Raw genomic sequence first — 27,936 nt, forward strand, 5'->3', positions numbered from 1 at the left:
CAGACGCTTAACCGCTTAACCGACTGAGCCATGCAAGTGCTTGCAGTTAACGAACTCTAAAGGGCAGGTCGTGAGGTGTAGCTGTTACTTCACAAGATTTCTTTTACTAAAATTCTCTTTCATATTTAAAAAAGAGTATATGCTTAAAATATACTTGGAGAGGGTGCCCGATGGCTCAGTCAGTTAAGCATCTGACTCTTGATCTCAGTTTAGGTCTTAATCTTGGGGTGGTGAGTTCAAGCCTCACATTAGGTTCCATGCTGAGTGTGAAGCCTACTTAATATATACATATATATATATACGCTTGAAGACAATTGAATACTTATAAGGAAATTTCCTTAAATACTGAAAGTAAATGTCTAGTAATTGTGCATTCTTTAAGAGCTAGAATTGACCTCAAACTTTAAATTAAATTTATAAACATGGGAAAAAATATATCTGCTTTATCAACTTGTGATTCTATGGTAAACTTCATACTTCCACTGCTCTCAAGATACTTGGCCCACCTATCTACACTCTAGCCCAAAGGCACGAGAAATTTGTACTAATTCCTACTACTGCTCTTCCCAAAGCTTCAACACAGGTTTCTTCTCTATATCTTGAATTTTGGCTCCTATATTCTTCAAACATTAGGCTGAGCTGTTTTGGCTTTTTTTCTGTTAACATCAGTGTAGTTTGATGGATGGTGATTCCTAATAAGAGTGTGCCCGACCCCATGCCTGGGGAGAATGCTTCCCACATACACATACATGGATGTCTATTTATTGGATAAATGAATGAATGGTAGAGAAACCCTCTTCCATGCTTAAAAAAAAGTTTGTGAAAAATGAGAACGAAACTAAAATAATGTAATAGGGCGGATAAAAGGAGTATTTAAGATAAAGTCCACCTTATAAGGGGCTTTCTGGACAGCTTCTTTTCATTGACTACAATTTCTGAGCATATTATGTTGAGCCCATTAATCGAAATTTGCCCATGGACAAACCTCTGCCAAACACTGCAATGATAGCCTAATATGGGAGGCTGAAAAATGACCTCCAAAAATGTCAATGTGTGAATTCCCAAAACTCCTAAGCATGTTACCTAACATGCTAAAAAGGAGTTGGCAGGTGTGATTAAATTAAGGATCTTGCCATGGGGAGATTAGCGTGGATTTTCCACGTGGGCCAAGTGTAATCACAAAGGAGACAGAGGGAGATTTGACTAGAAAGAGGAATGTCAGAGGGATGTGTCATGCGGAAGACACCACCAACTGTTCCTGGTTTTGAAGATGGAGGAAGAGGCCATGAGACATGGAACATAGGCAGCCTCTAGGAGCAAGATCATGCAAGGAAATGGATTCTCCCCCAAAGCCTCCAGAAGGAATGAAGACCTTCTCACATCTTGATTTTAGTCTAATGAAACTGACGTCAAATTTCTGACTTCCAGACTTAAGATAATAAAGATGTGTTGTTTTAAGCCACTAAATGGTGGTAATTTGTTAGAGCAGCAATAGGAAACTAATAGAGCAGAGTGTAGTATAGTAATTTCATTTTTCATAGAGATATCTAAGATCTTTCTCTTTCAAACTTCTATGATCCAAAATAATTGAGCACAGTGACTTGAATAGGATGAGTTGATAGTCCTTGAGCAGAAATGACAAAATCATGGGCAAGAGCTAACTGGATGAAAAGAAACCAATCAACCAACCTCAAAGTTAAAAGACTACTTAACAAAAATCCAGTAGATTCTTTATTTATTATTGCATTGTTTTTAAAGAATTTTCCCAGTAACTTCCTTGATACACCTTTAAGTCATTTCAAGTTTTTTTAAAAAAAATACTATTTCAATAAACTCCAGAGTCCTGTAGGACTTCATATTAAGCACAATATCTGCTAATTACAATAACTGGTAAGGCCCTAATCGTATATGTTGGGTTTGATTTTTCTAGAGTCAACACAGTTATATTAACAGATTATACACATTTGTAAAGGAAGATTCTGCCAGAAGTAGCTACAGTTGGTAATTGAGAACCAGGAGATCAAAGGGTTTGTCCTAAGAGTTGGCATTCCTTCCAACACGCCCCAAAGAGGTGCCATAGTTTTTGTGTCCTCTTGAAACCTTGAAAGACACAGAGGTCAAGTCCAGACATGCATCCTCACCCCCTGCAGCTGTGGCCTCTGATCTTGGAATGCATTGTTTCAGCAGATGCAGTAGAAGCCAAGAAAGCCTGCCCTGATGAAAGGTTGTGAGAGCCTGGATAGCAATGCCAACCAATAAATAATTTTAGTCTCGTTCTGTTCATATTCTTTTATTTTCTCTCTCTTCCTCTTGACCCCTTCTGCAGCTGAGGATTCTACTCAAGCATCATTTCCTGAGGAAAACCTTCCCTGCCCAACCACCCAACTAGCTGGAGCCCTTTGTTATAGACCTCCATAAAACACTGTATTCCTTTCCTTCAGAATGCCTATCGTGGTTTGTAGTTATATATTCATTAGGGTGGTTATTTGTTTAGTGTGTCTCTTTCCCCACTGCAGGGGCCAGGGGCAGGACATCACAAAATGTGCCCTTTTGACATCTTGATTATTTTTAATAAAAGTTACATAAGAAAAAGCTGATGCAAGGACACTCAGCCCCTCCTCTGTCCCCCTAAAAGCAGGAAACAAATCTTTCATATGAAAAAATACCCTCCCTGTACTAAAGAGCAAAAATATATCTTTATCATCAGAGATAGGGACTTTAAAAGCCAAGGAAACTATGGAAACAAATCTTGTTATTTTTTTCTAATCAACTACCTCAGCTTTAATTCTGCTTAGAATTCCCTACCAATTCCAGTGATGGGTATTAAGGAGGACACGTGTTGCATGGAGCACTGGGTGTTATACGCAAACAATGAACCATGGAACACCACATCAAAAACTAATGTATGGTGACTAACATAATAAAATAAAATTTAAAAAAATAATTAAATGTCTATACAAATTTAAAAAAAAAGAATTCCCTACTAATTAAAGCTCCCAAATGCCTGTTTTCTTTATCCTGTCATTTCCTCACAGATTTATTGTCTCTTTGTCTAAAATGTATAAAAACTGCATGCCTTGATAATTTCTTTAGGTCTCAGATTTCATTATTGGGCCTCTGTGCACACATAATAAAACTTTGGGTTTTGTTCTGTTAATCCTTCTCGTGTAAATTTAATTCTTAGTCCAGCTGGAAGACCTTGAAAGGTAGAGGAAGAATTTTTCCTTCCCTATACCACTAAACATTAAATCCCATGATTAGAACCAGGTCTGGTTTATCCTTACTAGTTTATGGTAGGCCATGATCAATACTGGCTGAGAGAATGAATGAACGAGGAACCTAAGGTGTGGATCCAGGCTTCCTTCCTCCACCACTAACAAACTCTTGGCTAAGCTATAAATCAAGTTAATGTAGGTGAGCCAAAAACCAGAAGACGACTCTCCGGAACATTTAGAATATATTTGTTGAGAGCCCACTGGGAGCTGGAGCTCTTCAGAGAGCCACAAATCTCGAAGAGGAGCCAAGGCATACACAAAAAGCTCTAACGAAGGACAGAAGTAATGACAGCTACAAATGGGAGACAGATAAAGTGCAATGGAAATTCAGAAGAGGCTAAGTGGCCTCCAGTTGAGGGTATCCTGCCTTATTCCATGAACCTCCTCTCTTGATAACGTTCCACACTCCCTTGCCTCAGTCCTTTTGCTGTGTCCGTTTGGCAAATGGAAAAGGTGTCTGCTTCTTCTGCTGAGGCCCTGGGTCAACCAGCCCAGCAGTGGATACCAAGGGTGAGGCAGATGTGTATCACTAAGGATCGGTGCAGGGCCCCTGCCTGTGGTCACGCTCCCCAGCTGAGGGGACAAGTGGGGCATAATTAACACCAAAGCATCATGATGGACCTAGCAGAGGGCCTGAACTCATGCTTGCCAAAACGAGTCCTCAAGGCTACTTGGCAGTTCTACTGTGTTTCCCTGATCAAATTCCTTCCCTGTTTTCCTCAACAATCACTTAAAAATTCTTTACTCTCCTCAGATCTCTGACAGTGCCTCCCACACCATCAGTTCCTCCTGTCTTTCTCAGCAGATGACCTTGCCTCTCACTCCACAAAAGAAACTGAAGTCAATGAATTGCTCTCTGAGGAGAGTACTCACCCAAGGGCAGGCCCCTCTCCTGGTGCGGCCTACGTCCTGGTGTGGTCTCCTCACCTGACTTGGGACATCTTGAAGGGCCACCTGAAACTCAGAGCTCCCCAAGGAGTTGGCCAAGGTCTTCACTGAGACGGCACTGTAGTCAACTTCTCCCTCTACCCAGTCCTGCTCCCTTCCCTTCCTCAGGTGTTGACTACAAGAGCACTCCCTAGCCCACATCCTGCATGCTCATCTCCATCAGACTGTTTCCCAGGGGAGACATGGCCTACCAGGGCTTGCCTGCCTCTTCAGGAGCCTTGTTTGCACTGTCCTCCTCCACCAATCTCACCACTTCACTCTGGCTTCGGGATCTTTGAATTTGGAATGCCTGTTCCCTCCGTAGGGCCTTACTCTCCTTACCTAGTTACCTCATTGCCGCTCCATCTGCCAGGTCTCCCTTCACACATAACTTCCTCCTGAGGAAAACAGATCAGTTTCCTTTGTCATAACCTCTCATGGGACCATATTTCTCTCCTTCATAGCATTTGGAGTTCCATCTGCCCTCTCAGAATTTAAGCTCACTAGCAGGGCTGCTTGGTTTTGCTATTATATCCTTTCTGTTTTGCATAGTTCCAGGTGGTGTGCTAAACGCTGGACACATTCCCTTAGGGAACTTACAATCCACTTAAGGAGATAGTAATATAGGGGCACCTGGGTGGCTCAGTTGGTTAAGTGTCTACCTTCAGCTCAGATCATGATCCCAGAGTCCTGGGATCGAGTCCCGCGTTGGGCTCCTTGCTCAGCGGGGAGTCTGCTCCTCTCTCTGCCCCTCCCCCCTGCTTGTGCTCTCTCCCTCTCTCTATTAAATAAATAAATAAAATCTTTTTTTAAAAAAAAGAGACAGTAATATGGAGGTTAAGAAGGTAGTAGACCTCCTTCTTACTAATGAAGAAACTGAAGCTTGTGACAGGCATAGTCCCAAGGTCAGCAAGGAGAGGAATTGGGATTAAATTAATGAACTCCAAAACACCCAGGGAAAAAGGGAGGTGGAGAAGGATTCCAGTGACTGTAATTTACTAAGTTGGTCTGTGGCCTGAAATAGGTAGTGTTTCTTCTCAATTACAGAACGTTTTCTCTGTGAATTCCTAGTGATTTAAAACTGCATTGCCCAGTACACTAGCCACTTGCCACATTTGGCTACTGAGCCCTTCAAATGTGGCTGGTCTGTATCGAGATGTGCTGCAAGTGTAAAATGCACTTTGGATTTCAAAGACTGAGAATGTGGTGGGGGGGGAGGGGTGGAAAGAATATAAAATACCTTAATAATAATGTATATTAAATGTTAAAATAATATTTTTGGACATACTGGGTAAAATATATTAAACTTAAAAAAATGTAGAAGCTCTCTCATCTATCATTATTTGTATTCATTGTTGAGGAAAATGTGTTCAGTTAACTAAAGTAGGTCTACCAGCCTACTAGCCCTGGGTGACAGGGAACTTGGGAATTTGGGAATGAGGAATGTGGGTTAATCAGCTGAGTGAATTAAGTGAATGTTGGTCAAGAGAACACCAACACTGAAAAGACAGTAACACATTATGCTACAAAGAAATGCAGTTGATAAGGTGCAAAGTACCTAGTGGACCACATAAGATAGATGAATATTTGGTTACTTGATGAATGTGGATGTTCCAGTGGGGTCGGAGTGAAAGTAAGAGGCTGAGCAGAGGTTGAGAAATGTAATTGTGGAGTATTTATGGGGAACTGTGACTGTTTAGTTTGGCTTGAGTAAAGAGTTCATGCAATGGAGTGGAGTAAGCTCTTACAAATAAAACTTTGGTATGTTTGGCATATACCACCCAAGGGAATAATTCACTCACTTCACATAGAAATCTTGTATAAATTTACTTTACCAGAAGAAATGGGTTCAACATATGCTAGAGAAGAATAGTGAGAAGCTCATAACTGAGTGCATAATTCTTGTAGACTCTTGTAAGCATGTGAATTGAACCCTGCAAGGTACATTTGTTACATTTTGCTGTGGCAGAGCACTTTTATTTCCCTCTACTCTCCAACCTAAGCTTAATTTAAAAAATTTGTTATTGAAGCATAATGTACATACATACAGAAGAGTGCACTTAATAGTAGAGCTTGGATTTATACGAACTTAAACACATCCATAAAATTAGCACCCACGGCAAGAAATGGAGCATTGTAGCACCCAGAAGCCCCCTTCCTCAGGGTTCCTTTCAACAACCCTTCCACCCAGGGTAACCACTACCTTCTAACAGCATACACTATTTGTGCCTGTTTTTGTACTTTTATAGAAATGAAATCGTACACTCTGTACTCTTCGGTGCCTTACGCATAATTTTAAAGAATCAATCCAGTATGGTGACTAACACAATAAAATAAAATTTAAAAAATCAATCCAAATCTCAGATGATTAAATGAATCCCAGCTGAGCATTGTAGTGTGTGTTTTGACAAGTCTCTTAACCTAAGTCTGTTTCCACATCCACAAAAGTGGATTATACCAATGTTTACCTGAGAGAGTTGTCAGGAGGATTAAATAACATGCTTGTGACTGGCACATGGCTCCAGCTGTTACACTATGCTCAGACTTTCAGGCTGTGAACTTCTGGGTGGTGCAAGATCCCTGGGCGGTGCTAGCCCAAACAATTCTCCATAGTATATGCACTCTCTAGGCAGTGACCAAATTCTCAAATGAGCATCTACAAATACGAGGAAACCTGCTTACTTGATCCATCTCATTTTTCGGCCTAAGGAAAATAGATGCCATTTCTGTCACATACTTATTCATACCCCTTCTAGAATATCAGCTTCCTTAAGGGAAGGGTCATGTCCCGTTTACCACAAGTATCCCCAGTACCTAGCACCAGGTACTGTAAGCACTTGGTTAAGTATTAGTTGCTAGTTGAATGAATAAATAAGTGCTAACTGTATTAGGGCTTAGGAAATTGTGTCAGAATTTGATCCAATCTTTTGAGGTATGGTTAGTAAAATTACAGTAGTAAAATCACAGCAAAGTCAATCTCCCTCCCTCTTTCCCTGTGCTGGCCAGGGAAATCCACTCAAAGCTAGCACATTCTGTACTTGGAACTTGAATAAGCACATCAGATCCGAGACCTTCAGAAATAAGGGCAGTGTAGTACACTGCTTTTAATACTGAGTTTGCTCAAATGCAACAGCTCTTAACATACTAATGCCAACACACTAAAAAGTTTTCAGAAACATTCTCTTGACACACATTTGTCCGCCATGAGTAATTTTTTTCCTGGTACACTTTATCTTGGTTTTCTACTGATAATATTTCACATATTCTTGACCATATCCATTTATTTAAAAAAAAAAAAACAGGGAAGGGGAAAGTCTAATGTTCCGATGGAATTTCACTTGATTCATTTTACCCTCCACTACTTAATTAAAAATAAATTTTCACTTCTCAGAGTGGGATGTATTTCTTCAAAAACTACCAACTGTTTTACATTATAATTAAAGGTCTGATTGGCTGGCAAGTCTACCACTCTATAGGTGCATAAACCAAGCAAGAAATTACATGGTTATAAAAATGAGCTGAAAGATTTTAACAAAATAATAGTTTATTGACTATAAAGTAAAACTAGTTTCATATAGATAACTAAGAAGCCAAAGCTATTTTTGATCAATCTGTTGTGTAAAGTATGGCTATTATTCCCTGATAGTCATGACTAATTTTTAAAAATTCTTTCAATACTTACTGAGATTTGCTAAGCACCATGCTAGACAAAGAGCTATAAATAGCAATCCCCACTCTTCAAAACAAAGTCTGGTGGGAAAGTTTTATGGACGCACTAGGATAATCAGGAAATGATTCACAGATCTGTGCCATCAAGGATGAGTAAAATTTTAAAAGGCTAAGGAGACAAAGCAAAACAATCATGCAGAGAAAACATTTACAAATACAGGCATGGAGATAGAAGCACGCACATACATGTTCTTGGAAGATCCAAGTCACCAGGTCTACATTAGGAAGTGAAGGAGAATTATTTATTTTTATTTTTATTTTTATTATTTTATGCTTTCACATTATTTTATACTTACCCTTTTTTTTTTAAAGATTTTATTTATTTATTTGACAGAGAGAGACACAATGAGAGAGGGAACACAAGCAGGGGGAGTGGGAGAGGGAGAAGCAGGCTTCCCGCAGAGCAGGGAGCCCAATGCGGGGCTTGATCCCAGGACCCCGGGATCATGACCTGAGCCGAAGGCAGACGCTTAACGACTGAGCCACCCAGGCGCCCCTGTTTATCCTCTTAGCAGTTGTATTTTACACTGTAAATTAATAGATTGGCATTTTAGTGTCATGTGTCAGTCAGTCTTGCACATTTGAGATAAGCATTCTACTGAAGGGTAAACTCATTTTTGGTGGGTTAATCCATCAGATTTCTAAGCCTAGAAAGGTAAAATCCAGATGGTGACAAATTCAGAGGCAATATAATACTGCACAGACCTGACTGGGTGACCATTTGGCCTTGCAGGTGACACCCTGATGTCACTGGCACAATTTATTCATATTTCTATAGAATGGAAATCAGAGTAATCAGTGCAACAATCCACGTAAGAGATGAAGGAATAGAATTAGAGCAATGGCCTTAGGCAGGCTGAGAAATTTTTTTAAAGATTTTATTTATTTACTTTTAGAGAGAGAGCAGGGAGGGGCAGAGCAAGAATCTCGAGCAGACTCTGTGCTGAGCGTGGAGCCCAACATGGGGCTCAATCTCATGACCTGAGCCGAGATCAAGAACAGGACGATGAACCTACTGAGCCACCCAGGGACCCCTAGGCAGAGAATTTACAACGGATTTCAATGTGGAGACGTGAGGGAGGCAGGAGGTTTCTCAATGGGTGATAAAAGGGAAGGCAACACCACTAAGAGAGAGAAAAAAAGGAAGGGGAGGTCCAAGTTGGGAAAAAGAGAGCATGTTGCATTTAAGGTGTTAGCAGAAAAGTCATATGGAAATATCTAAAAGCAGTTGAAAATATGGCTCTGAAAGAGACTGTGTAAGTATTTCCACTTCTTGATAATGAGATCAAGTTTTGTTAACAGATAAAATCACCTGTATAGGTAGTACTAAAGGAGAAAAAGAAGTCTAAAACAGAATGTTGGGTTAAGTCCTTAAGGGTTCAATCAATACCATAAAACACAAAACCAAAATGAAATGAGGAATGCCAGGTCAGCTTGTACACAGATGCTTTATTATGGATGTTAATAGTCAACATTGTATGCAAGATTCTCTTAACAATGGAAAGTTTTCCCATACATCAAAAGACTCCATTTATTTGTCACGGTAATTGCTGTATTAATGTGAAAACCTTACAACAAAATGCAGTATTATATATGTGTAGTCAGTTTCCATGCAAGTATGGCTGCTACATGTATGTCTGGCATTTTTATAACATACTGAAAGAAATTCAAATGAACACAACAGTATAAAGGTGACTTAAGATGCCTGACATGTTTAAAATTAAAAATCTTCTTGCAAAAAGCAACAAAGCAGTTAACTAAAGGATTCAACCAATACCAACCCAAATATGTACTATGTCCAATAAGCCCAGGCTTATCTGCAATATATTACACTTGGGATAATTTAATGCTCAAGAAAAATTATGCTTTAAAAAAATATAGCTCTTCCAAGATATACTTTGGTGACTGGAAACTATGTACATCCAAACCAGCTAAGGGCTATGGGCTACATTAAAACAAACAAACAAACAAACAAAAACCATTATGTGCTATTAGTTCAAAGTAACTGAAATTGAAATGATCCAGTATGATTTTGCTACAATCATTGGTTTTACAAAGTGGTATTTCTGTGAGAAGTTCACTAATTAGGAAGCAATCAACAGACTTAACAAACATGCTAAGAAGATTCAAATTGGTCATCTATTTGTTATCAACGAGGCATAATCTTGGTACCATACATTTTCTTCACTTCTCACTACATATAATATGCAAAAATGAGCAAGTGGATTTAAATAGCTTAAAACCCTCTTAGGTCTACTGTTCAAGAGCTAGGCGTTAAAATACTTAGTATTACCATTTCTACTAACATAAAAACATCAGAAAATCTTAAGCTGTCTTTGTTTTAAGGCATAGTATTTTGGCATTTGCAAGAATTTGCCTGGTAATGGTTGATTCCATTAAGTTAACTTGAGAACTTGCCATCATTTGCTTTTTACCTTTTCACACAGTGCAAGTGGTGGTGGCTCTTTCCGTCTCTCATAGCAGCAAGCCGATTCTGCTATTTTCTATAGCAGCATACTTCAGGAGTGGAGAGGGAGAGAGTGTGTCAATTATAAATAATTACAACTACAGTGTACAATTCTATTTGCCTGTCAGTGTTTAAGTTGACAGCACACCATTATATGTCTCAAAAGAAAGTACATAAAATCTCTACACAAAAGCAAATAAAGACATTCTTTCAAAAAGAAATAAGTGCAAACACCTAAAACAGGCAACTGAAGCAACTGTTGTAACCTGTAGAGAAACACAAACATTTATAAAAGGACAAAATATTTTTATAAATAAAAGATAATGTTCTCTACTTCTGAAACACTGAGTAAATATAATAAACTTCTAAGTGCAGACTGTTTTTAGGGACCAAAGTACCATATTATTTGTTTAAACAAAATGCAAAAATTTCAAACACATATACAAATCACCAGATTAATTTATATGACCCCCCATATAATTTAAAAAGAAAATATTAAATTATTATTTAGTACATTTTTAGAACTACTTTATAACCAACATGATTTAAAGGGCATAGTGCAATATTTAGGTAGATGTGACATACAGTATAGCTACTGTATTCTTTGCAGCCATAACTTACTACTGTTTCATATTTCATACTTAAACATCAAAATTGTTCTTTATGTTAGCTGTAAATAACAGGAAACAACACTGGCTTCTAGACACCCTGTATAGGTATAAATATCTACATTTAAGCTTTAAAAATGAAAATAAATTATAAAAAGACTTCTTTCCAATTTACAAAGTCTTCTTGCTCCTACATACTGTACAATACATTCAACAAAACTCTCAGCTCTTCTGAGATTTATGAAGAAAATACTGACTCTTTACTAATAAGGAAAAAAACCTTTTTCAATGCTTCTTGTTTTTAGTACTATGCTCAAATAAATACATTTAACACTGTAGTTAATTTTATTGTTTTTGAAAAATACCAAAAATTAGTAGTGCAACTTTCTCTCCTTCTTTTCAATTTCTTCCCACTGTATTTCTTTGTAAATGGTAGCCCAAGTAGGCTAAAGTACTTCATAAAACCATGTGTGCTTCCCATACATAGACTAATTACAGAAACCATACATACTCCTAAACCTATCTGTAACAAAACTGCAGCATCAAGAGAGTAGCAACATACATCTTCTGGAGAAAATACGTGAACACTTACTTTTAGGATATCCATAACATTCTAATATGGCTTTCCCATCTTGTTCTTTTAAAAACAATTTTTTAAAATCTCATCTCTTAAAAAAATTAACTATGAAATTACCGACCCCTTACTTAAGTGGCTGGGCTTCCTGCCCGTCCAATATGAAAAAAGATGCAAACCGTTTTAGGGCTGTATTAAAACTTTAAAAACAATTAATTGACAAAAATTTCATTGCAACCTAATTTAGTATAGAATACAGTAAGAGTGGGGCATTTCATCCATTTTAATAACAATTACAGTATGAGAGCTCTTGAAGTGCTGCTGGTAGCTGTGTAAGTGCTCAAATATCTTCTTGCTTGTTCAGTCATGATAAGTTGGTCTTCCGTCTTCCCATAAACCACTGTTTCCCATTCACAATTTGACTATGAAGGAAACATTAATAGTGATGTGAAGATTACTAAAATAACTATCCACTCCACTTTACAACTGATTATGCTTTTAAAAGTCAATTATTTCAACCAACTGGATATTTAATGATAATCACTGTAAACATGTTTTGATAATGGCACTGTGATTCTTTTTATTAAACAATGTTTTAAAAATACATACTGAAATATTCATGGTCAATTTTTTTAAGTCCATCTTTTTCTTTATTTCTTATTTTAATTAAATAATTTTTATTTTTAAAAAGTCCATCTTTTTTAACTATCTACATTGTTCATAGACCTGTGAAGGCAGTTGAAAAGTTTTCTACCCACAACCCCCCCCAATTCAAATCAGTCTTAACACAGAAAGAAATGTCAGTCTTTATTGCTTCAAAATTTTGCAAAAGATTTAAAGAGAGGATGTAATGTCAAAAAATGAGCCGAGAATGCTTTATGTTTTGCAAATTAGGAAATATATCCATAATACAAGGTCAAGTTTGTGTTTGCTTCATTGGTTTTCTTCCTTTATTATAAAGATTACTACATTACAGGTATGACCTGCTATGTAATATATTTTCCTGAAAAGTTCTGTGTTGAACACTGGGAAATCAAACCATTTAAAATGGACTAAGAGAATGTGCTACATGGCTCTTTGACGGGCAGCAGCTAAAGACAGAGATGAGGTGGCCACATCTGATTGCTAAAGATGTTTTCAAGGACTGCTTAAATGTCAGGAATGCTAGTGCTGCAGTCACTGTGGTATAAAGAAGAGAACTTCTTCCTCAATGAACTCTCAAACTAGTTGGGTTGAATTCTTAAGATAATGTAGTAAAAAATTTTCCAGGCTTCATTTACTGCGACATAATGGCTGCACAGCAACAGAAAAAAGAATTTTGTTTTACAACTTCTGAGCCAAAAAGTTCACTGGAAACAATCATACCAACAAAATCAAGCTGAAACTGCTTCCAACCACTTACCCTTTCAAGATAGCAATTAGGGCTACACATATTTGTTACAGAAGAGAAGGAGACTTAGATATCTTCAGTTTAAAAATGAAATTGTGCTTAAGAAATCACCAGAAGAGACTCTGGCTACAACTTCAATTGTTTAATTTATATGTGCCCTGATGAATGAGTCTCTCAAAAACCAAATCTAGTTTGAGTGACAAAATAATGATGAATGTTTAGTTACTGTTATAGTCAGTTTTGAATCTAAAAAGAAAAGGTATAATTTGTGATCAGTAAGTCCAAAGTGATAACTGAATAAACAACAACAAAAATCACTAAAAGAAACTTATAAATTCATACCTGAAGGTTCTTTTCCAATGTGACAACTTTAGAAGTGTTAGGGTTTGGTTTCTTTTTATTAAGTGTATATGTTTTGTTGGTTGAATTTATAATATCTTGTTTTTCAGGAGTCAAGTTGCACCTATTGTCATGTATTTCCAATAATGGTATCATTAATAAAGATGTTGTAAATATATTTTCTGACTAAGAGAGAAAAAAGAAAGAGGAAAATAACTAATTCAAAAATGGAGACAAATGGAGGGACTACTGAGTAAGTGGTGGTGGAAGCCCTGTTCATTTCCCTCCAAGAAAGCTTTTGGCTCCAAGGAAATTTCTAGTAATGTAGTAAAATTAAATATTTCAGAAATTAACCTAAGATAAACATTGAAATTTAAAGTTTTGAGAACTACCATTTTTTGACATCATACATAAGAGAGCGAACTCCTCTCAAAACAAAACAAATATAAAAAGCAAGGAAGTAAATATTCTCTACAGTTAATAGTTTCTTTCTGAAGTAAGCAAAATAAATACTAAAGGAAACTCTCTATGAATCTCTAATGAACTAACCACACAATGAGTAAGAAACAAGAACCAGCAGGACTTAAAGCAACCATCTTAACAACAACAAAAAAATTCTTTACCAACCTGCATGTCTGAAATGTCTTCAGTCAATAGTTGAGTACCTGGTTCTTCTTTTTCCCAATTATCTAAGACTAGTGATTTTCTGACTTTCTTTACGGAAGCTGTATGCTAGAATGAATAATTTACAACAGAAACATTATGGTAAAGTCACTTTTATTTTTAAAATAAAGACTTTTATTAAAAATAATACTAAAAGATTACCTCCTGTTTGCAGCTTTTGTAAGCAGGTTCATCTTCCTCTTTGAGGAATATATCTGTTCCAGTTTCTTCTTTTAAAACTTCCCGAATATCTTCTTCCAAGAAGGCAAGTGGCTGTGACTAAATTGTTTTTAAAAGGGTTATTAAAGAGTCTTTTATAGCAATTTCCTTTTTCCCCATATACAGAAACCCATCTTTTATACTTTTTCATTATTGGCATAATTTTCTCCCAGGCCCTGTAGATACCTAAGTTGAATGAATTAACTAATACTTTTATGGCAAAAATAATACTGCACATTGCAAGCACTGAATGAAGTGTGGCACTTTGTTCACTCCAGGCTTCACTCTAGCCTTCCTCCTTCTGGGGAACCTACTATAGCTCCCACGTCAATCAGGAGCCTCAGAATTAAACAGGTAAGAGATTATTTCCCAAATATATATATATATTTTAAAAGATGTTATTAATTTGACAGAGAGAGACACAGTGAGAGAGGGAACACAAGCAGTGGGGAGTGGTAGAGGGAGAAGCAGGCTTCCCGCCAAGCAGGGAGCCTGATGTGGGGCTCGATCCCAGGACCCTGGGATCATGATCTGAGCCGAAGGCAGACACTTAACGACTGAGCCACCCAGGCGCCCCTCCCAAATATTTTTATATAAAAATAGGAAAAATAAATACAGAACAAATTGGGACTACACTAGTTCTCCTTAATCTACTTTTATTGTACTTATTATATAGTATGTAATCACTAATTTACACGTTTCTCTTACCACTAAATGTGTGAGCTACTTAAGAGCAGTGAGCACATCTTTTTCATCTTTGTGTATATCTCTGTACACCTAGCCTCAAGCTTAGAGCTGAGACAGTGTTCAAGAAGTGATATGTGTGTGTGTGTTTGTGTGCGTGTGTGCAGCTATGTACTGGAAAGAAACTTGAGTGTGGGCTGAATAGTGAGATAGTCTCAAAATATTATTTACCTAGCTTCCTATCAAATAGCTAAGCCTACCATGTAAGTCAGAAAAAATGGTCGGTTTGTTTTAGAAAGAAAGAGAGCACACACGGGGGACTGGGAGCATAGGGAGAGGGAGAGAGAGAACCATACGTAGGCTCCACGCGCAGTGCAGAGCCCCACTTGGAGTTCAATCTCGTGATCCTGATATCATGACTTGAGCCAAAATCAAGAGTTGGACGCCCAACCAACTGAGCCACCCAGGCGCCCCTGGGAAAAATGTTTTTAATTATATCAAACAACACCTACCATAACCAAGATCTGTTTTAAGAAAAAAAAAGTAATCAAAGTGCCACTATATAAAGAACAAACTGACAGCACAGAATGACCAGCAGCTTATATTCCCAGTCAACAAAGCTAGGGAGAAAAACATTCATATATAAATGAGATTTCACAGCACTTAGAAAAACTTTAAGAATGGAAATAGCGTTTTTAAAGTGCTCGCATCTACAGCCTGAGACATGCAGGAATTATGTCAGTATTTCTGTGTAATGCTCCAAGAGCTTTTGTTTTAAGAATTATATTTCACAAAGAACATTGATTAGGTACTCTAAAAAAAAACCTATGGTGCTCGCTTCGGCAGCACATATACTAAAAAAAAAACCTATGATTTGTTTTTCCCTCATAAGAATACAAATGTCCTAGGGAAGTGCCTAAGACATAGATGAATTCATTCACTACCAAGAATTACTCTCTTAATTGTCCTAATGTGACAAAGAAAAGAACTACTGTATTTAATCCTTCTCAGTTTGATACTACCAAAATTTAGATTTATATTTAAAGGACTTCCAGAGTTTTTAGTCTTTTGAGTGATTTTCAGCAAACATGAGAAGAATCAATGTTTATTAAGAAAGCAACAGGTACTTAAGGTATACCAGATTAAAATTCTGGAACCATCTCTAAGAAGTGCATGTGACTCATAGTAAAATACATTAGAAACCTAAATGGTTAGAATATTGTAGGTACTCAGTAAATAACAACTAGGGAAGGAACAGGGGGAATGAAAAGTCAGCTTGCTGCAAACAAATGTATGAGTATATAGATATTTTAGAAACTGTAATTACTAAATCATTATTTTCTTTTTATCTTAAATTGCTGATGAAAATGATCTGTTTTGGCAATGGATAAATTATTCCCAAATGAGAACATACTGACAGGGACTTTAGGTCACTTAAAACCTAATTTCTCATGCACTATTATTAAAGTAACAATTTTTATTCAATTTATATGCTGAACAAATGACCCTGAGGCACTGCAGAACTCTTAAATGCCTTCAAATCATTGTTTATTTGTCTAACTCCCAATTAGGCTACACACTCCTACGAAGGCAGACACCATACCTGACAGGTTCAACATTATATCCCCAAAGCCTAGCCCAGTGCCTGGTACCTATTAGGCACTCAATCAAAACTTGTCAAATTAATGACGCATTTTAAAATGAATAGCAAAACACTGAAACAGATTAGTCTAATAAATTAGGTAATTCCACAGAATGGAATATTACACAACTATTAAAAATTATGGGATAGATATATACACATTAACTTAAATTTTTTTTTTTTAAAGATTTTATTTATTTGAGAGAGAGAGTGAGAGAGAGAAAGAGCACAAGAGGGGGGAGCGGGAGAGGGAGAAGCAGACTCCCTGCTGAGCAGGTAGCCTGATGCGGGACTCGATCCCGGGACTCCAGGATCATGACCTGAGCCAAAGGCAGTCAGTCGCTCAACCAACTGAGCCACCCAGGTGCCCTAACTTAAATTTTTTTTAAAAGGTTATAAGATAGTACATAAAGTGTGATCTCACTTTTGTTATGTGTATATGCACAAATAAAAGTCCAGACAGCTAAAAAGAATATAATTGTTCACAGCGGTCTAAGGAGCTAGGGGACAAAAAAATTTCATCAATCCTACTATATACCCTCGGAAAAGAGCAGAAGATTTGAGGGTGTAACATTCCTTTTGGCAGGAAACTGATTACATCAAGTAAACTAGAATTAATGAATCTAGTCAAAATATGACTAAAAATAGAAGAACATAACTAAACTCCCCTACAAGTAACCATATTTTAAAAATATTTTATTTCTAATGAACCTAACTTGGCAGAGATCTGTATCTGCCTACAATTAGAATGCCCATAGTTCATCTAACATATTTCAAAGTTGACTATATATCTGAAAGCACAGAAACATTTCCCACCTCCATTTATGTACTATTGCTACAATGATTAATCATAGCAGCAACTAAGTACATACTACTTGCAACTGAGCACCAATCCCTTTATTTCTACTATCTTTTTTATTTCCAGAAATAACCCTCTGGGATGTGTTTTATGATCTCCATTGAAGAGAAGAGTAAACTGAACCTTAAAGAGGTATCCTGATCAATCAGTCATAAGTATTATAAGGAAAGTGCTTATGTATATCAAAATATGAAAATTACTTTATTCTGGGGCGCCTGGGTGGCTCAGTCGTTAAGCGTCTGCCTTCGGCTCAGGTCAGGATCCCGGGGTCCTGGGATCGAGGCCCACATTGGGCTCCCTGCTCGGCAGGAAGCCCGCTTCTCCCTCTCCTACTCCCCCTGCTTGTGTTCCTGCTCTTGCTATCTCTCTATCAAATAAATAAATAAAATCTTTAAAAAAAAAAAGAAAGAAAATTACTTTATTCTATTGCAGGTATCCACCACAGAAACTACTAAAAGGTGGGTTTTAATATTAAGAGAAGGATTCAACTAACACTTGATTTGCTTTCTCTACATGACATGATATAAAAGAAGTATGAATTCAGAACAAGCCAAGCAAAGGTTTATTTACAAGTCGAGTAAAAGGATTCACACAACAAATTCAAATTTATAAATCAAGAAATAAAATTTTAACAATTTGAGTGAACATCTTTTTAAAATGTAAAAAATCAAAGATAAAAATCAAAAAACTTTTATTAAAATTAGGATATTTCTTAAAAATAAAAAATGTATACATACCACAATTTTAAGAGGTCCATATTTTTTCTCCTGAGCAGCAAGCGCATTCTTAAAAGGCGTAGGAGTTCTTGGTGTGGTACCCAATATAGATCTTCTAATAGTAGGTGTTCTAAACCTAGCCAATCATTTAGATATTTGTATTATAGTCAAAATTTGATTCTATAAGAGTTAAGGAAGGCAAACCCATGATAAAAGCATACACTAAATTTTTCTTGCATACACGTTTTATTTAAACATTCCAGGACTATTTTAAAGTATGCCTGCCTAAACTAATTCTTACTCCAATCAATCATCTTAAAATAGAAAAAGACAAATGCAGAAAGAAGTACTAAAAATGTTATTTTGCTTCATATCAAAGTTTTCCATTATTTTTAGTTGTTTTCAGTCAGTAGGAATGAAACATGAGGTTATGATCTGTTGTTTTCAATTCTAAGTCCTATATAAATAGGGATTAGAATAAATGGACGAAAAGCTATTTTTTTTAAAAAGGTCATTTTTATTATTATTTTTTTAAGTAAGCTCTATGCCCAGCGTGGGGCTTCTAGTGATGACTGCGAGATCATGAGTCTCATGCTCCATTGACTGAGCCAGCCAGGCACCCTATTAATCTATTCTTAAAATTGTGCTTTCCATTTTCTCTAACACAATTATTTAATATCTACTTACCCTACATTTTCCTTTTGATCTTTGGGGGTTGTTTCCTTGTGAAGAGGGGTTGTAATGAGAACTTTCTGCCCACAAATAGGGGTTGACGTAAATGAAGGATTTTCTATATTAATTTGTTCATTTCCAGGGCATGTGTTGAAAAACTAAAAAAGAGCATTTAAAGACAATTTCTAGAACATTAAAATATTAAACTGATAGGATTTTCAAAGATATATATATATATATTTTTAAAAGATTTTATTTATTTGACAGAGAGAGACACAGCGAGAGAGGGAACACAAGCAGGGGGAGTGGGAGAGGGAGAAGCAGGCTTCCAGCGGAGCAGGGAGCCCGATGCGGAGCTCGATCCCAGGACCCTGGGACCATGACCTGAGCCAAAGGCAGACACCTAACGACTGAGCCACCCAGGCACCCCAAAGATATTTTCAAGTATAAGATATCTCTCCATTCTTTTTAGAAAAGAATTAGCAATAATATTTCATTTACATTCCACTCCATGAAAATTAAGCTCCATGAGGGCAGGAATGTTAATGTTGTTCATCATTGCCTCCCCAGCTCTTTTAAGTGTTTAGCATATAATAGACATTCAAGAAATAGTTGTTTAACAAATATTCGAAAGTTACAAAACACAGTAAAACAATTTTATAACTGTATTATCAAATAGAAATCTATAGAAGCCATAAATAGCTGCTATGTTAAGTTTAACAGTTTCATGCAACAGGGTAACTGGAAAAAAGTATTATTATTTTATGAATATGCAATCTTAGGTATCCTTTTCTATGAGATTTCTTTGAATTCTGAAAATAATAATAATGCTTTGCTGATAATACAGCTGTCTAAAAAATTTGCCTACCTAGAATACAGCTCAGAACCTTGGAGCAGCCAGAACTGGTATCAAGAAAATGACACAATTTACTCATTGAATCTTAACTTACATATAATCATGAAATACTGATTGATTTTTGTAGCCAACAGAATAGAAGCAGTGGTAGGAAGAAGTGGAAATTACTTTAAGGCTACTTATAACTGGAATGAATTCTAGCTCTATCACTTCCAACTCCTAATATCTGCAATACACTTAACCCTAAGATTAGTAGTCAAACCTTCTCAAAACCCTGCAGTGGTGCCCATCAATTGCAGGATAAAATTCAAGCTCTTTACTATGGGATACAAGGTCTTTATTACCATGCCTCAACCTTTTCAGCCACTTTCCACCTTAGGATTTATATTTCAACAAAAATTGCTAGTGTTCAAAACTCCAAAAATAGAAAATTGCTAGTGTGCCCAACCCAGTTTCACCTTCCTCAGGATGCTTTGTAACTCTGAGAGCTGGGGTGCTATTGGAAAATGCAACTATTCAAACTGTATTCTGTGTAAATGGTATCCCCTGAGGCACAGGGGGACTGATTTTCAGAGAACAGAGTGCTTACGTACAGTCAGATTCTCCTAACTTCCCAGCATCAAAGTACACCTTCAATAATATCCCAGCATCTTCCAAGTTTATTTGACCATTAAATTTTCTTCTTTTTCCATAAAACTTTTTAACCTCTACCAAGACACTTTCAGTAAACATCAGCTCCATTCTCTTACTAGCTGACCGTGGACAAATTGCTTAACTTCTGACTTTGTTCCACCTAGCTCCTAAGGTCTTTTGGAAGAGGATTAACTGAGATGCTATAAGAAAAGTGTTTAGCATATAGCCTGGAACGCAGTATTCATTAAGAAAGATAGTATTATAAAATAAGAGATACAGTTTGCCCTGTATCTCTTGTAAATATCTGCTACCCAGGAACATAACTCCAAGAGAAAGTGAGTATCTGTTCCTGACAACCTTAGAAAACCTTCAGACACATGAAATTCTTACAGTGAGCAGTTGTCTATGGATGTATAACCGATATCTGTTGAACAGTTAATCAGGAAACTGGATCTCAGTCTCAACTCTGCCATTAGATAACTGTGGGCAAACCATTTTACCTTCCTGGGCCTATTTCCTGATGAGTTCTATAAAGATGTAGAACTCCTTATCTAAAACATCCTTTTTGGCTCTAAAAATGTTAAGATACCATAATGCAACTACTATACTTTATGAGATAGCTTCTGATCTACCAGAGCTTAGCACTCTCATGTACACGTTTAAATACCTTATCCATTTTTATGTGTTATCAAAGCAACAAACTGCTAGTAAGGATATTAAGGATATTAATCGAGCTCACCAACATTTGGAAACAACCAAAAACAACCCTCTACCTGTGAAGGAGAAAATGGTAGTGTTTTCACCGGCGTATGTTTTAGTGCTGTATTACCACCATCATTGAAACAGCCATCGCTATGTTCGCTGCTGGGGGACTGACCCACTCGCATTCTTCTCTTCTTTCTGAGGATGGTTGGTGGAGTGCTAAACTTGGCCACATTTGGGGATGTTACAGGAACAGCCTCACTGTCTGCACCATTACAACTGGTTTTTTTCCCTTCAAGTACAAGACTGACATTAAATTGACATTCCATGGCTCCTTCATTGTGTTGAATTCTCATTAGTTTGACTGGGGTGGACTTGACAGGAGAAGCAGCAGCATCAGAAAGATCGAAACTGGTAACATCACTCCATGCTACAGGATCCTGCAATAAAATAAATCCTTAACTAATTAACTAAAGCTAATGCTTTAAACTAGTTAAATGTGATATCAAACATAGAAAGATGACTTTCACAAAGTTAACTACTCATTTTTATTAGGAGAAATAGGCTTTTCTTGTTCTTTTTTTTTTTTTTTTTTTTTTTAAAGAAAGGCCATTTGAGAGGAAGAGATTATGGTTTGACTACAACTCCAATTTGGAACATTCTGAAATAATATTTCATTTAATTCAGTAGCTGAAGCTTACTGTCAAAGTAAGTAAAAAGAATAAATTATTTTAAGTTATTATCAAAGAATACAATTCTTCATAAAACTTCACACTCTAATCCACATCAGAAAAATACTATCAAATTCAATATAATTTGGTAATGTGTATGGAACATCTTCAAAATGGTCATACACTTTGATCCAGAAATTCAGTCTAACCTAAGGAAATAATCATGATTTTACACAAAGGTTTACATAACATATTCTGTAATTTGTAATACTGAAAAACTGGATACCACCTAAATGTTCAATAATAGTACACTGAGTAAATAAATTTTTTTACATTCATATGATAGAATAGTATGAGTCATTAAAGTTGAAGTTTAAAAAATAGTTAAGAAAACAAAGACATGCTCATGATATAATGTAGAAAAAAAATCCACAAACAAAATACATAAGAGTATCTTTTGGTTTAAAAATATATGCATGCATGTATGTCTTAATGTATAGAACACACCCTGAAAGAAAATACTTCAGATTATTAACTCTGGGCTTCTGGAGGATTTTTCTTTTTTACAGTTTCATCTAGTTTCCAACTCTCTCTAATATACTTATACAACTTGTATAATAAAAAATAGTTAAATTTTATTTTTTAAAAATTTTAGACAAAGTACATACAGAGATAGATATAGATTTAAGTTTTTTGTTTTTCCCAAAAGCCACTGCAAAAAATCAGAATAAAATTAAGCATGACATACAAAGGAATGTTTAAAATAAAACTGGTCAGTGTCCCTTAAACTAAGTTTCCGACCATGAAACCATGTAACTAAAATTGAGCTTTTGATAATCTCACAATTTCAAACTTACAGATTCAATAAGTTCTAGAGTCTCTGCAAATTCTGGGATGGTCTGTAGAGAGGACAGCACAGCATTTGCCTCTACGGCCAGGAACTTTGTGGGTGAATTCTGCTGAGCAGACAGAGTTTGATTTTCATCCATACTGTAAAACTCACTAGTGTGCTCCTCGAGGCTATTTAGAGTATTAGACATGCTATCATCCATGAGGAAACTACCAGACCAGCTAGAAAAGCTTCCAGGTTGCTAAAAGTACAAAAGAAATGTATTATTTGTCATTCTCAACCTAGGCATAAATTTGGATTTTAAGTAAGAGTTTTTTCCTAGGATAACATACTTCACAACATTTCAGCTAAAAAATATAGTAGCAAATATACTGTCTTTCCTCAAAATGGATGTAAACATTTTTTTCATTAAACCTCTTGTCTCTATTTCTTTTTTCTAACTAAATTTTCTTTTTAATTTATAAAGTCATGGTGAGATAAAACTAGCACATGTATACAACATAAAGTTCAAGCTCCCAGAATGTGGTCTCTCTCTACCTTTTACCCTTCATCTCGCAACACTTTCACTCGTCCTCCTTCCAGGGAATACCGAATACCCAACTATAGTCATTGCAATTCCCACACGAGTTAGTCTTTGACCCCAGAATGCCTTTGCACATACTACTGCTCCCGTTATCTAGAATGCTCTCCAACACAAACCAGGGAAAACTTTTATTCTTCATTTTAAGATACACTTCAAATATTGGAAAGTACTCCATCTGATCATCCACTTTTACCTGTTTCACTTACAATAATGTCCTGGTTCATCTACTTTGCTGGAATATAATCATTGCCTTCCAAGATTGAGCTCAAATAGGATTTCTTCTAGGAACACTTCTCTGACTACCTAAACCTTAGACACCTCTCTTATGTGCCCTATAAAACTTTGTGACTTATTTTATCACACTACTTCCTGTTTCTTGTCTGTGTCCTCATTGCAGAGTAAATCCTTTGAAGTCAGGAACTGTGTCATTTTTCTCTCTCTGAAGAGGTACAGTGGGCAATTTACTTATCTTTTGAGCTTAGCTTCCTAGTATCTCATAATAAAAAAACAAGAAAGGAGACCTTGAAGAGTCATGGTTAAGAAACAATATGTAATTTGAAAGTTGTTAAGAGTGGATCCTAAGAGTTCTCATTATATGAAAAAAGTAGTTTTTCCCTTTTTCTTTTCTTTTTCTGTTTTGTACCTATATTAGATGACAGATGTTAACTAAACTTATTGTGGTTATCATTTCACAATATATGTAAGTCAATTCATTATGCTGTACACCTTAAACATACAGTGCTGTATGTCCTATCTCAATAAAGCTTGGGAAAAAAATATGTAAAGCATATATCTCTGTCCAGAACTCTCGGAGGTGATAAAAATGTTCTTACATCTGAAACTGCTCACTATGAGAGCCACTAGCCATATGAGCAACCAAAATGTGACTAGTACAACTGAGGAACTGAATTTTTAAATTTCATTTAAAATTAAATGGGGCTAGTAGCTACCATATTTTAGAAAGCACACTGTCCCGTCCACAGGAAGTACTCAATAAATGGCACCTATTATTTTTAAAAATAAAAATTACTAGAATGTGCTAGATAGTCAATAACTAGAAAACAATAGCAAAATGTTTGCTAGACAACAATAGCAAAATGTTAACTTTCAAGTAAGGTGGAAAAAAATTTCCAACATTGTTATAAAAATAAGTTCCACCTGTTTTAAGTTTCCTCCAAAATAAAAGAAATTAAGGCACTCTTAGTTTATTAGCATAGCCAACTTCCGAGTTTACAATCACTTTCTAGAGATAGGTTCCAAGCCGTATGCATTTCAATTAAATTTGGAGGTGGGAAAAAGATTAAAAAAGGTGATTAGGCCCAGTGGAAAAACCAAAGGGTTGCATTCAGACTCACCTGAATTTAATTTTTAACAACAAACCACCTACTTCACAGAGTTAACATAAGGATTACTAAGAATACATAAAACACACCTATAATGGTCGAACATAATAGATACTCAGTAAAATGACAATATTTATTATCAAATAATTTTTAAGAATAAATACTTTATATGTGTATGGACTCTACTCCACTGGGTGTAGCAACTTCCCTCTAGAATCCAGAATCTCCAACCAGATCTTTACGAGAATGGATTTTAGATAAATAAGTTCTAAAAAAATTAATAGCTTCCTTCATTTTAATGCAAAATGCCATTTCTTTTAGCTAGTTATATCTTTCTGTTAAATTAAAAATGAGAGAAACTATCAAAAAAATAAAAAATGGTTTGAACATGATATAATTATCTAGAAATGTGGACTCTCTAATCATAACTATTTATTTCTCAATAAAACCAAAATTAATTTTAAAATAAGTACACTTCAGGTCTTCCTATTTGCCCATGGTTTTTGCAATTTCAAAACAAAAACTATGCCTCCTATGGCATGCATCTTGTCTGTTACGGTTAACAAATGTTGTTTTTATTAACACTGTTTTAAATGGTTTAAAGAGATCACCAGTTGCCTTGTAACACTATTTCAAGAACTCAGTTTATTCTATTTAGTAATTTTGTATTAGTTCTCAGTCACCCTGAATGGACAGTCCCCTCATTAAGCTGCAAACCAAGAATAACCCTTTCCTAAATGCAAAACAAATCTCAGGATATTAAACTTAAAATTGTCATTTAAGTATAAACTTTTTTTCCTTTAATCCATCTAACATAGCCTGTCTAACTTAGCTAGAATGAATACCATTTATCCTAATTTAATACTAATTGTTCCCGTCAACCAAATCCCAGACAATAGTTTTCACATGTGGTAATCAATATTCACATAAAAATTTTTTAAGAACATAAAACTTAAATGTTCCCTTTCCCTATATTTTTTAAGTTATTATTTTTTTCTAATTTACCAAATTTGTATTCATAATAAATAGGAAAAAATGCTCAAGGACAGAATAAAGGCAATTTTGAAGCACATAAATCTCTATACATCTATTAAATTCTTTATTTTTCAAACTTTTTTTCTATTAAAGCCATCATTACAAGGAATGTCTAAAATAAAAGCAGAGCCAAAAATCATAATAAAAGCAAAGCCTAATCTAAAGAACACATCATTTTCACAAATATATATATATATATATATTGAAGATCATACCTTAAGTCTGCTTGACATTTACAACTCAAGAAGCATCTTAACACAGAACATTGTAAAATATGTTCAAAGAGTTGTATATCAAAATCAGGCAACCTCAACAATGCAAAATAGAAAAACTATTTTTAGTCCACATTAAAATCTGAAGTCATACTGAATATGCTTTCCATGCATTAGTATATGAAAGTCAATGCTAATGAAAACAATAAAAGCACATAAGGATTCTAACAAAATCTAAACACTTAAGCTTATTTCTTACCGATGAAACTCGCTTTCTTCTAACTTCATTCTCAGCTGACATAAGAAGCAACTCAAGTTCCTTTATTTTTTTTTCCTTATCAGGATCTTCATCAATGAAGGGTGGCTAAAATAAGTTAAATAAAAGAGAAAGACATGCTACTTAAACAACTGTTTTTATTATTATTATATTATTAGTGTTCTAATTTTTATCTTCTATGCAACATAAAATCTATTTTCTCCAATAAAGCTTAATACAACTAAATCCCAAATGCTCAATATCACAATCTCTCTGGTATCTAAATATTTTCAATTTAACAGAAAAGATCTGGGAAATTTATTATTTTCTTTTTTTAAGTAATCTCTACCCCCAGTGTGGGGCTCAAACTCATGTCCCCAAGATCGAGCCACAGGCTCTACTGACAGAGCCAGCCAGACAGCCCCAGAATTAGGAAATTCAAATGCATTAAAAAACTAAAAAAATAAACAAATGCATTAAAAAACTTATATTGTATCATCTATATTAATTTAGAAATTTATGTCTGGAGTGTGTTTTATTAAATCATATGTATGCACATTCTATCCAATTTAAGAAAAATATGTCCATTTAAAACCCAAATGCTTTAAGTTGGAAAAATGAAAGGACGACTCTACTGGTGTTGTCAACCACCTTACATTTGTATAGTTTATATTTCTCAAACCCATTTATAAACTTTCTCCTTTAGTGTTATAATACTCAAAGTAAATAGAACAGATAGTATTGTTTTTGCCCTAGTTTTATGAATGAGGAAACAGGACTATTAGACTTTCAAATATATGTTTGAAAGTATTTCCTTTTTTTGCTATAAATAAAAGTTACCTGCATAAACGCAGGAGTCTGAACATGTTCTACACAACTGCCTTCAGGTGACACATACTGATAGCCTGGGATCTAAAAAGTAGTTAAAATATTAGTATCATACATATAGCACGATATCTGAGGCAAAGCATAAAAACTCTTGACAAAATATCAGCATTAAAAACTCATAAAGTATCTCTTTAACTTTGAAAATTCATTTATATAGTAGTTTCTAATAACTACATCTTTGTTCTTAGAATCTACTAATGAAAAGTAACTCATAGGAAAGACCAATCTTCTCCTGGATGAAATACGAGAATTACTTGGCATATATTTATCAGCCAGTCTATTATCTACAATATCCACCAAATTATTTTTTTAATCTGCTATTAGAAGGATTGCTCTATCTCTGGAAGAAGACAAAGTAATTGTGTTCTTATCTTTCAGAGGAAGGGCTTGGTCCATAGGAAGCACTCACAAAGACAGAGATTAAAGCAAGTTTTTCAATATTCATTCCTCCTATTCCTACCACCACCCCACGCCAATCTCTTTGTAAAAAGATATGAAAACAGAGGCTTCTTCTATTATTCTATTGCCTTAGAAAAACAATCAGAATCACTCATGTGCTTTTTAATACTCTGACAACAGACTAAGAATTATTTTCTTTCTTTTCTAAAGCATCTGTAGTAAGAATTTTGAAGTTGCATGCAAATTTAGTGTGCAATGGTGGAAAGAAACATGAAAAGATATTTTTTAAAAACCAAAAAACCTAATAAATATAAATAAGAAATTGTTTATCTTCCATAATGGCCTACCTAAATCACTATCTGATGCAGAATCACCATACATAACTACTAACATAGAACTTAACTTTCACAATACTTGATTTGTATGTTATCACTAAACTTTCAATGAATTAGAAATTTCTTTCTCAAACTTTTCATTTAAATCTGTGACAGTATTTCAAACCAATCCATTTTTTCTTTCAAGTCAAAATTAGAATGATTTTTTTAGTAGTTCAAATGAGTTGAATTATGAATGCATAAATCTTTTAAGAATTATTAAAAGTATAATAAATAATTCTTAAAGTACAAGAAATATCCTTATTTTCCAATATATTTCGATTGAAACCGTTAAATACTCCCTTGACCCCAAATAATGTTTAAAACTATGTTTCTATGAGTTAAAAAAATAAATTTAAATGATAACCTT

At 35.4% G+C, this 27,936-nt stretch overlaps 1 protein-coding gene across 2 annotated transcripts in view; it reads right to left on the bottom strand.

Moving 5' to 3' along the window:
- Positions 1–10,749: 10,749 nt before the first annotated feature.
- MYBL1 (MYB proto-oncogene like 1) overlaps positions 10,750–27,936 on the bottom strand; it is a 37,282-nt gene continuing 20,095 nt past the window's right edge. The window contains exons 7-16 of one of the 2 annotated variants that reach the window (XM_021688184.1): positions 26,746–26,817; positions 25,909–26,013; positions 22,484–22,717; positions 21,027–21,395; positions 18,780–18,922; positions 18,114–18,228; positions 14,135–14,251; positions 13,937–14,041; positions 13,313–13,495; positions 10,750–12,002 (exon numbers count right to left, since the gene is read on the bottom strand). In XM_021688184.1, the coding sequence (XP_021543859.1) occupies positions 11,874–12,002; positions 13,313–13,495; positions 13,937–14,041; positions 14,135–14,251; positions 18,114–18,228; positions 18,780–18,922; positions 21,027–21,395; positions 22,484–22,717; positions 25,909–26,013; positions 26,746–26,817 (1,572 nt within the window). In that variant the 3' untranslated portion in view covers positions 10,750–11,873. The remainder of the gene's footprint in view (positions 12,003–13,312; positions 13,496–13,936; positions 14,042–14,134; positions 14,252–18,113; positions 18,229–18,779; positions 18,923–21,026; positions 21,396–22,483; positions 22,718–25,908; positions 26,014–26,745; positions 26,818–27,936) is intronic. The other variant, XM_021688185.1, reaches the window with a different exon arrangement.

This window comes from Neomonachus schauinslandi, chromosome 4 (genome assembly GCF_002201575.2).
Source record: "Neomonachus schauinslandi chromosome 4, ASM220157v2, whole genome shotgun sequence".
NCBI classification, from domain to species: domain Eukaryota; kingdom Metazoa; phylum Chordata; class Mammalia; order Carnivora; family Phocidae; genus Neomonachus; species Neomonachus schauinslandi.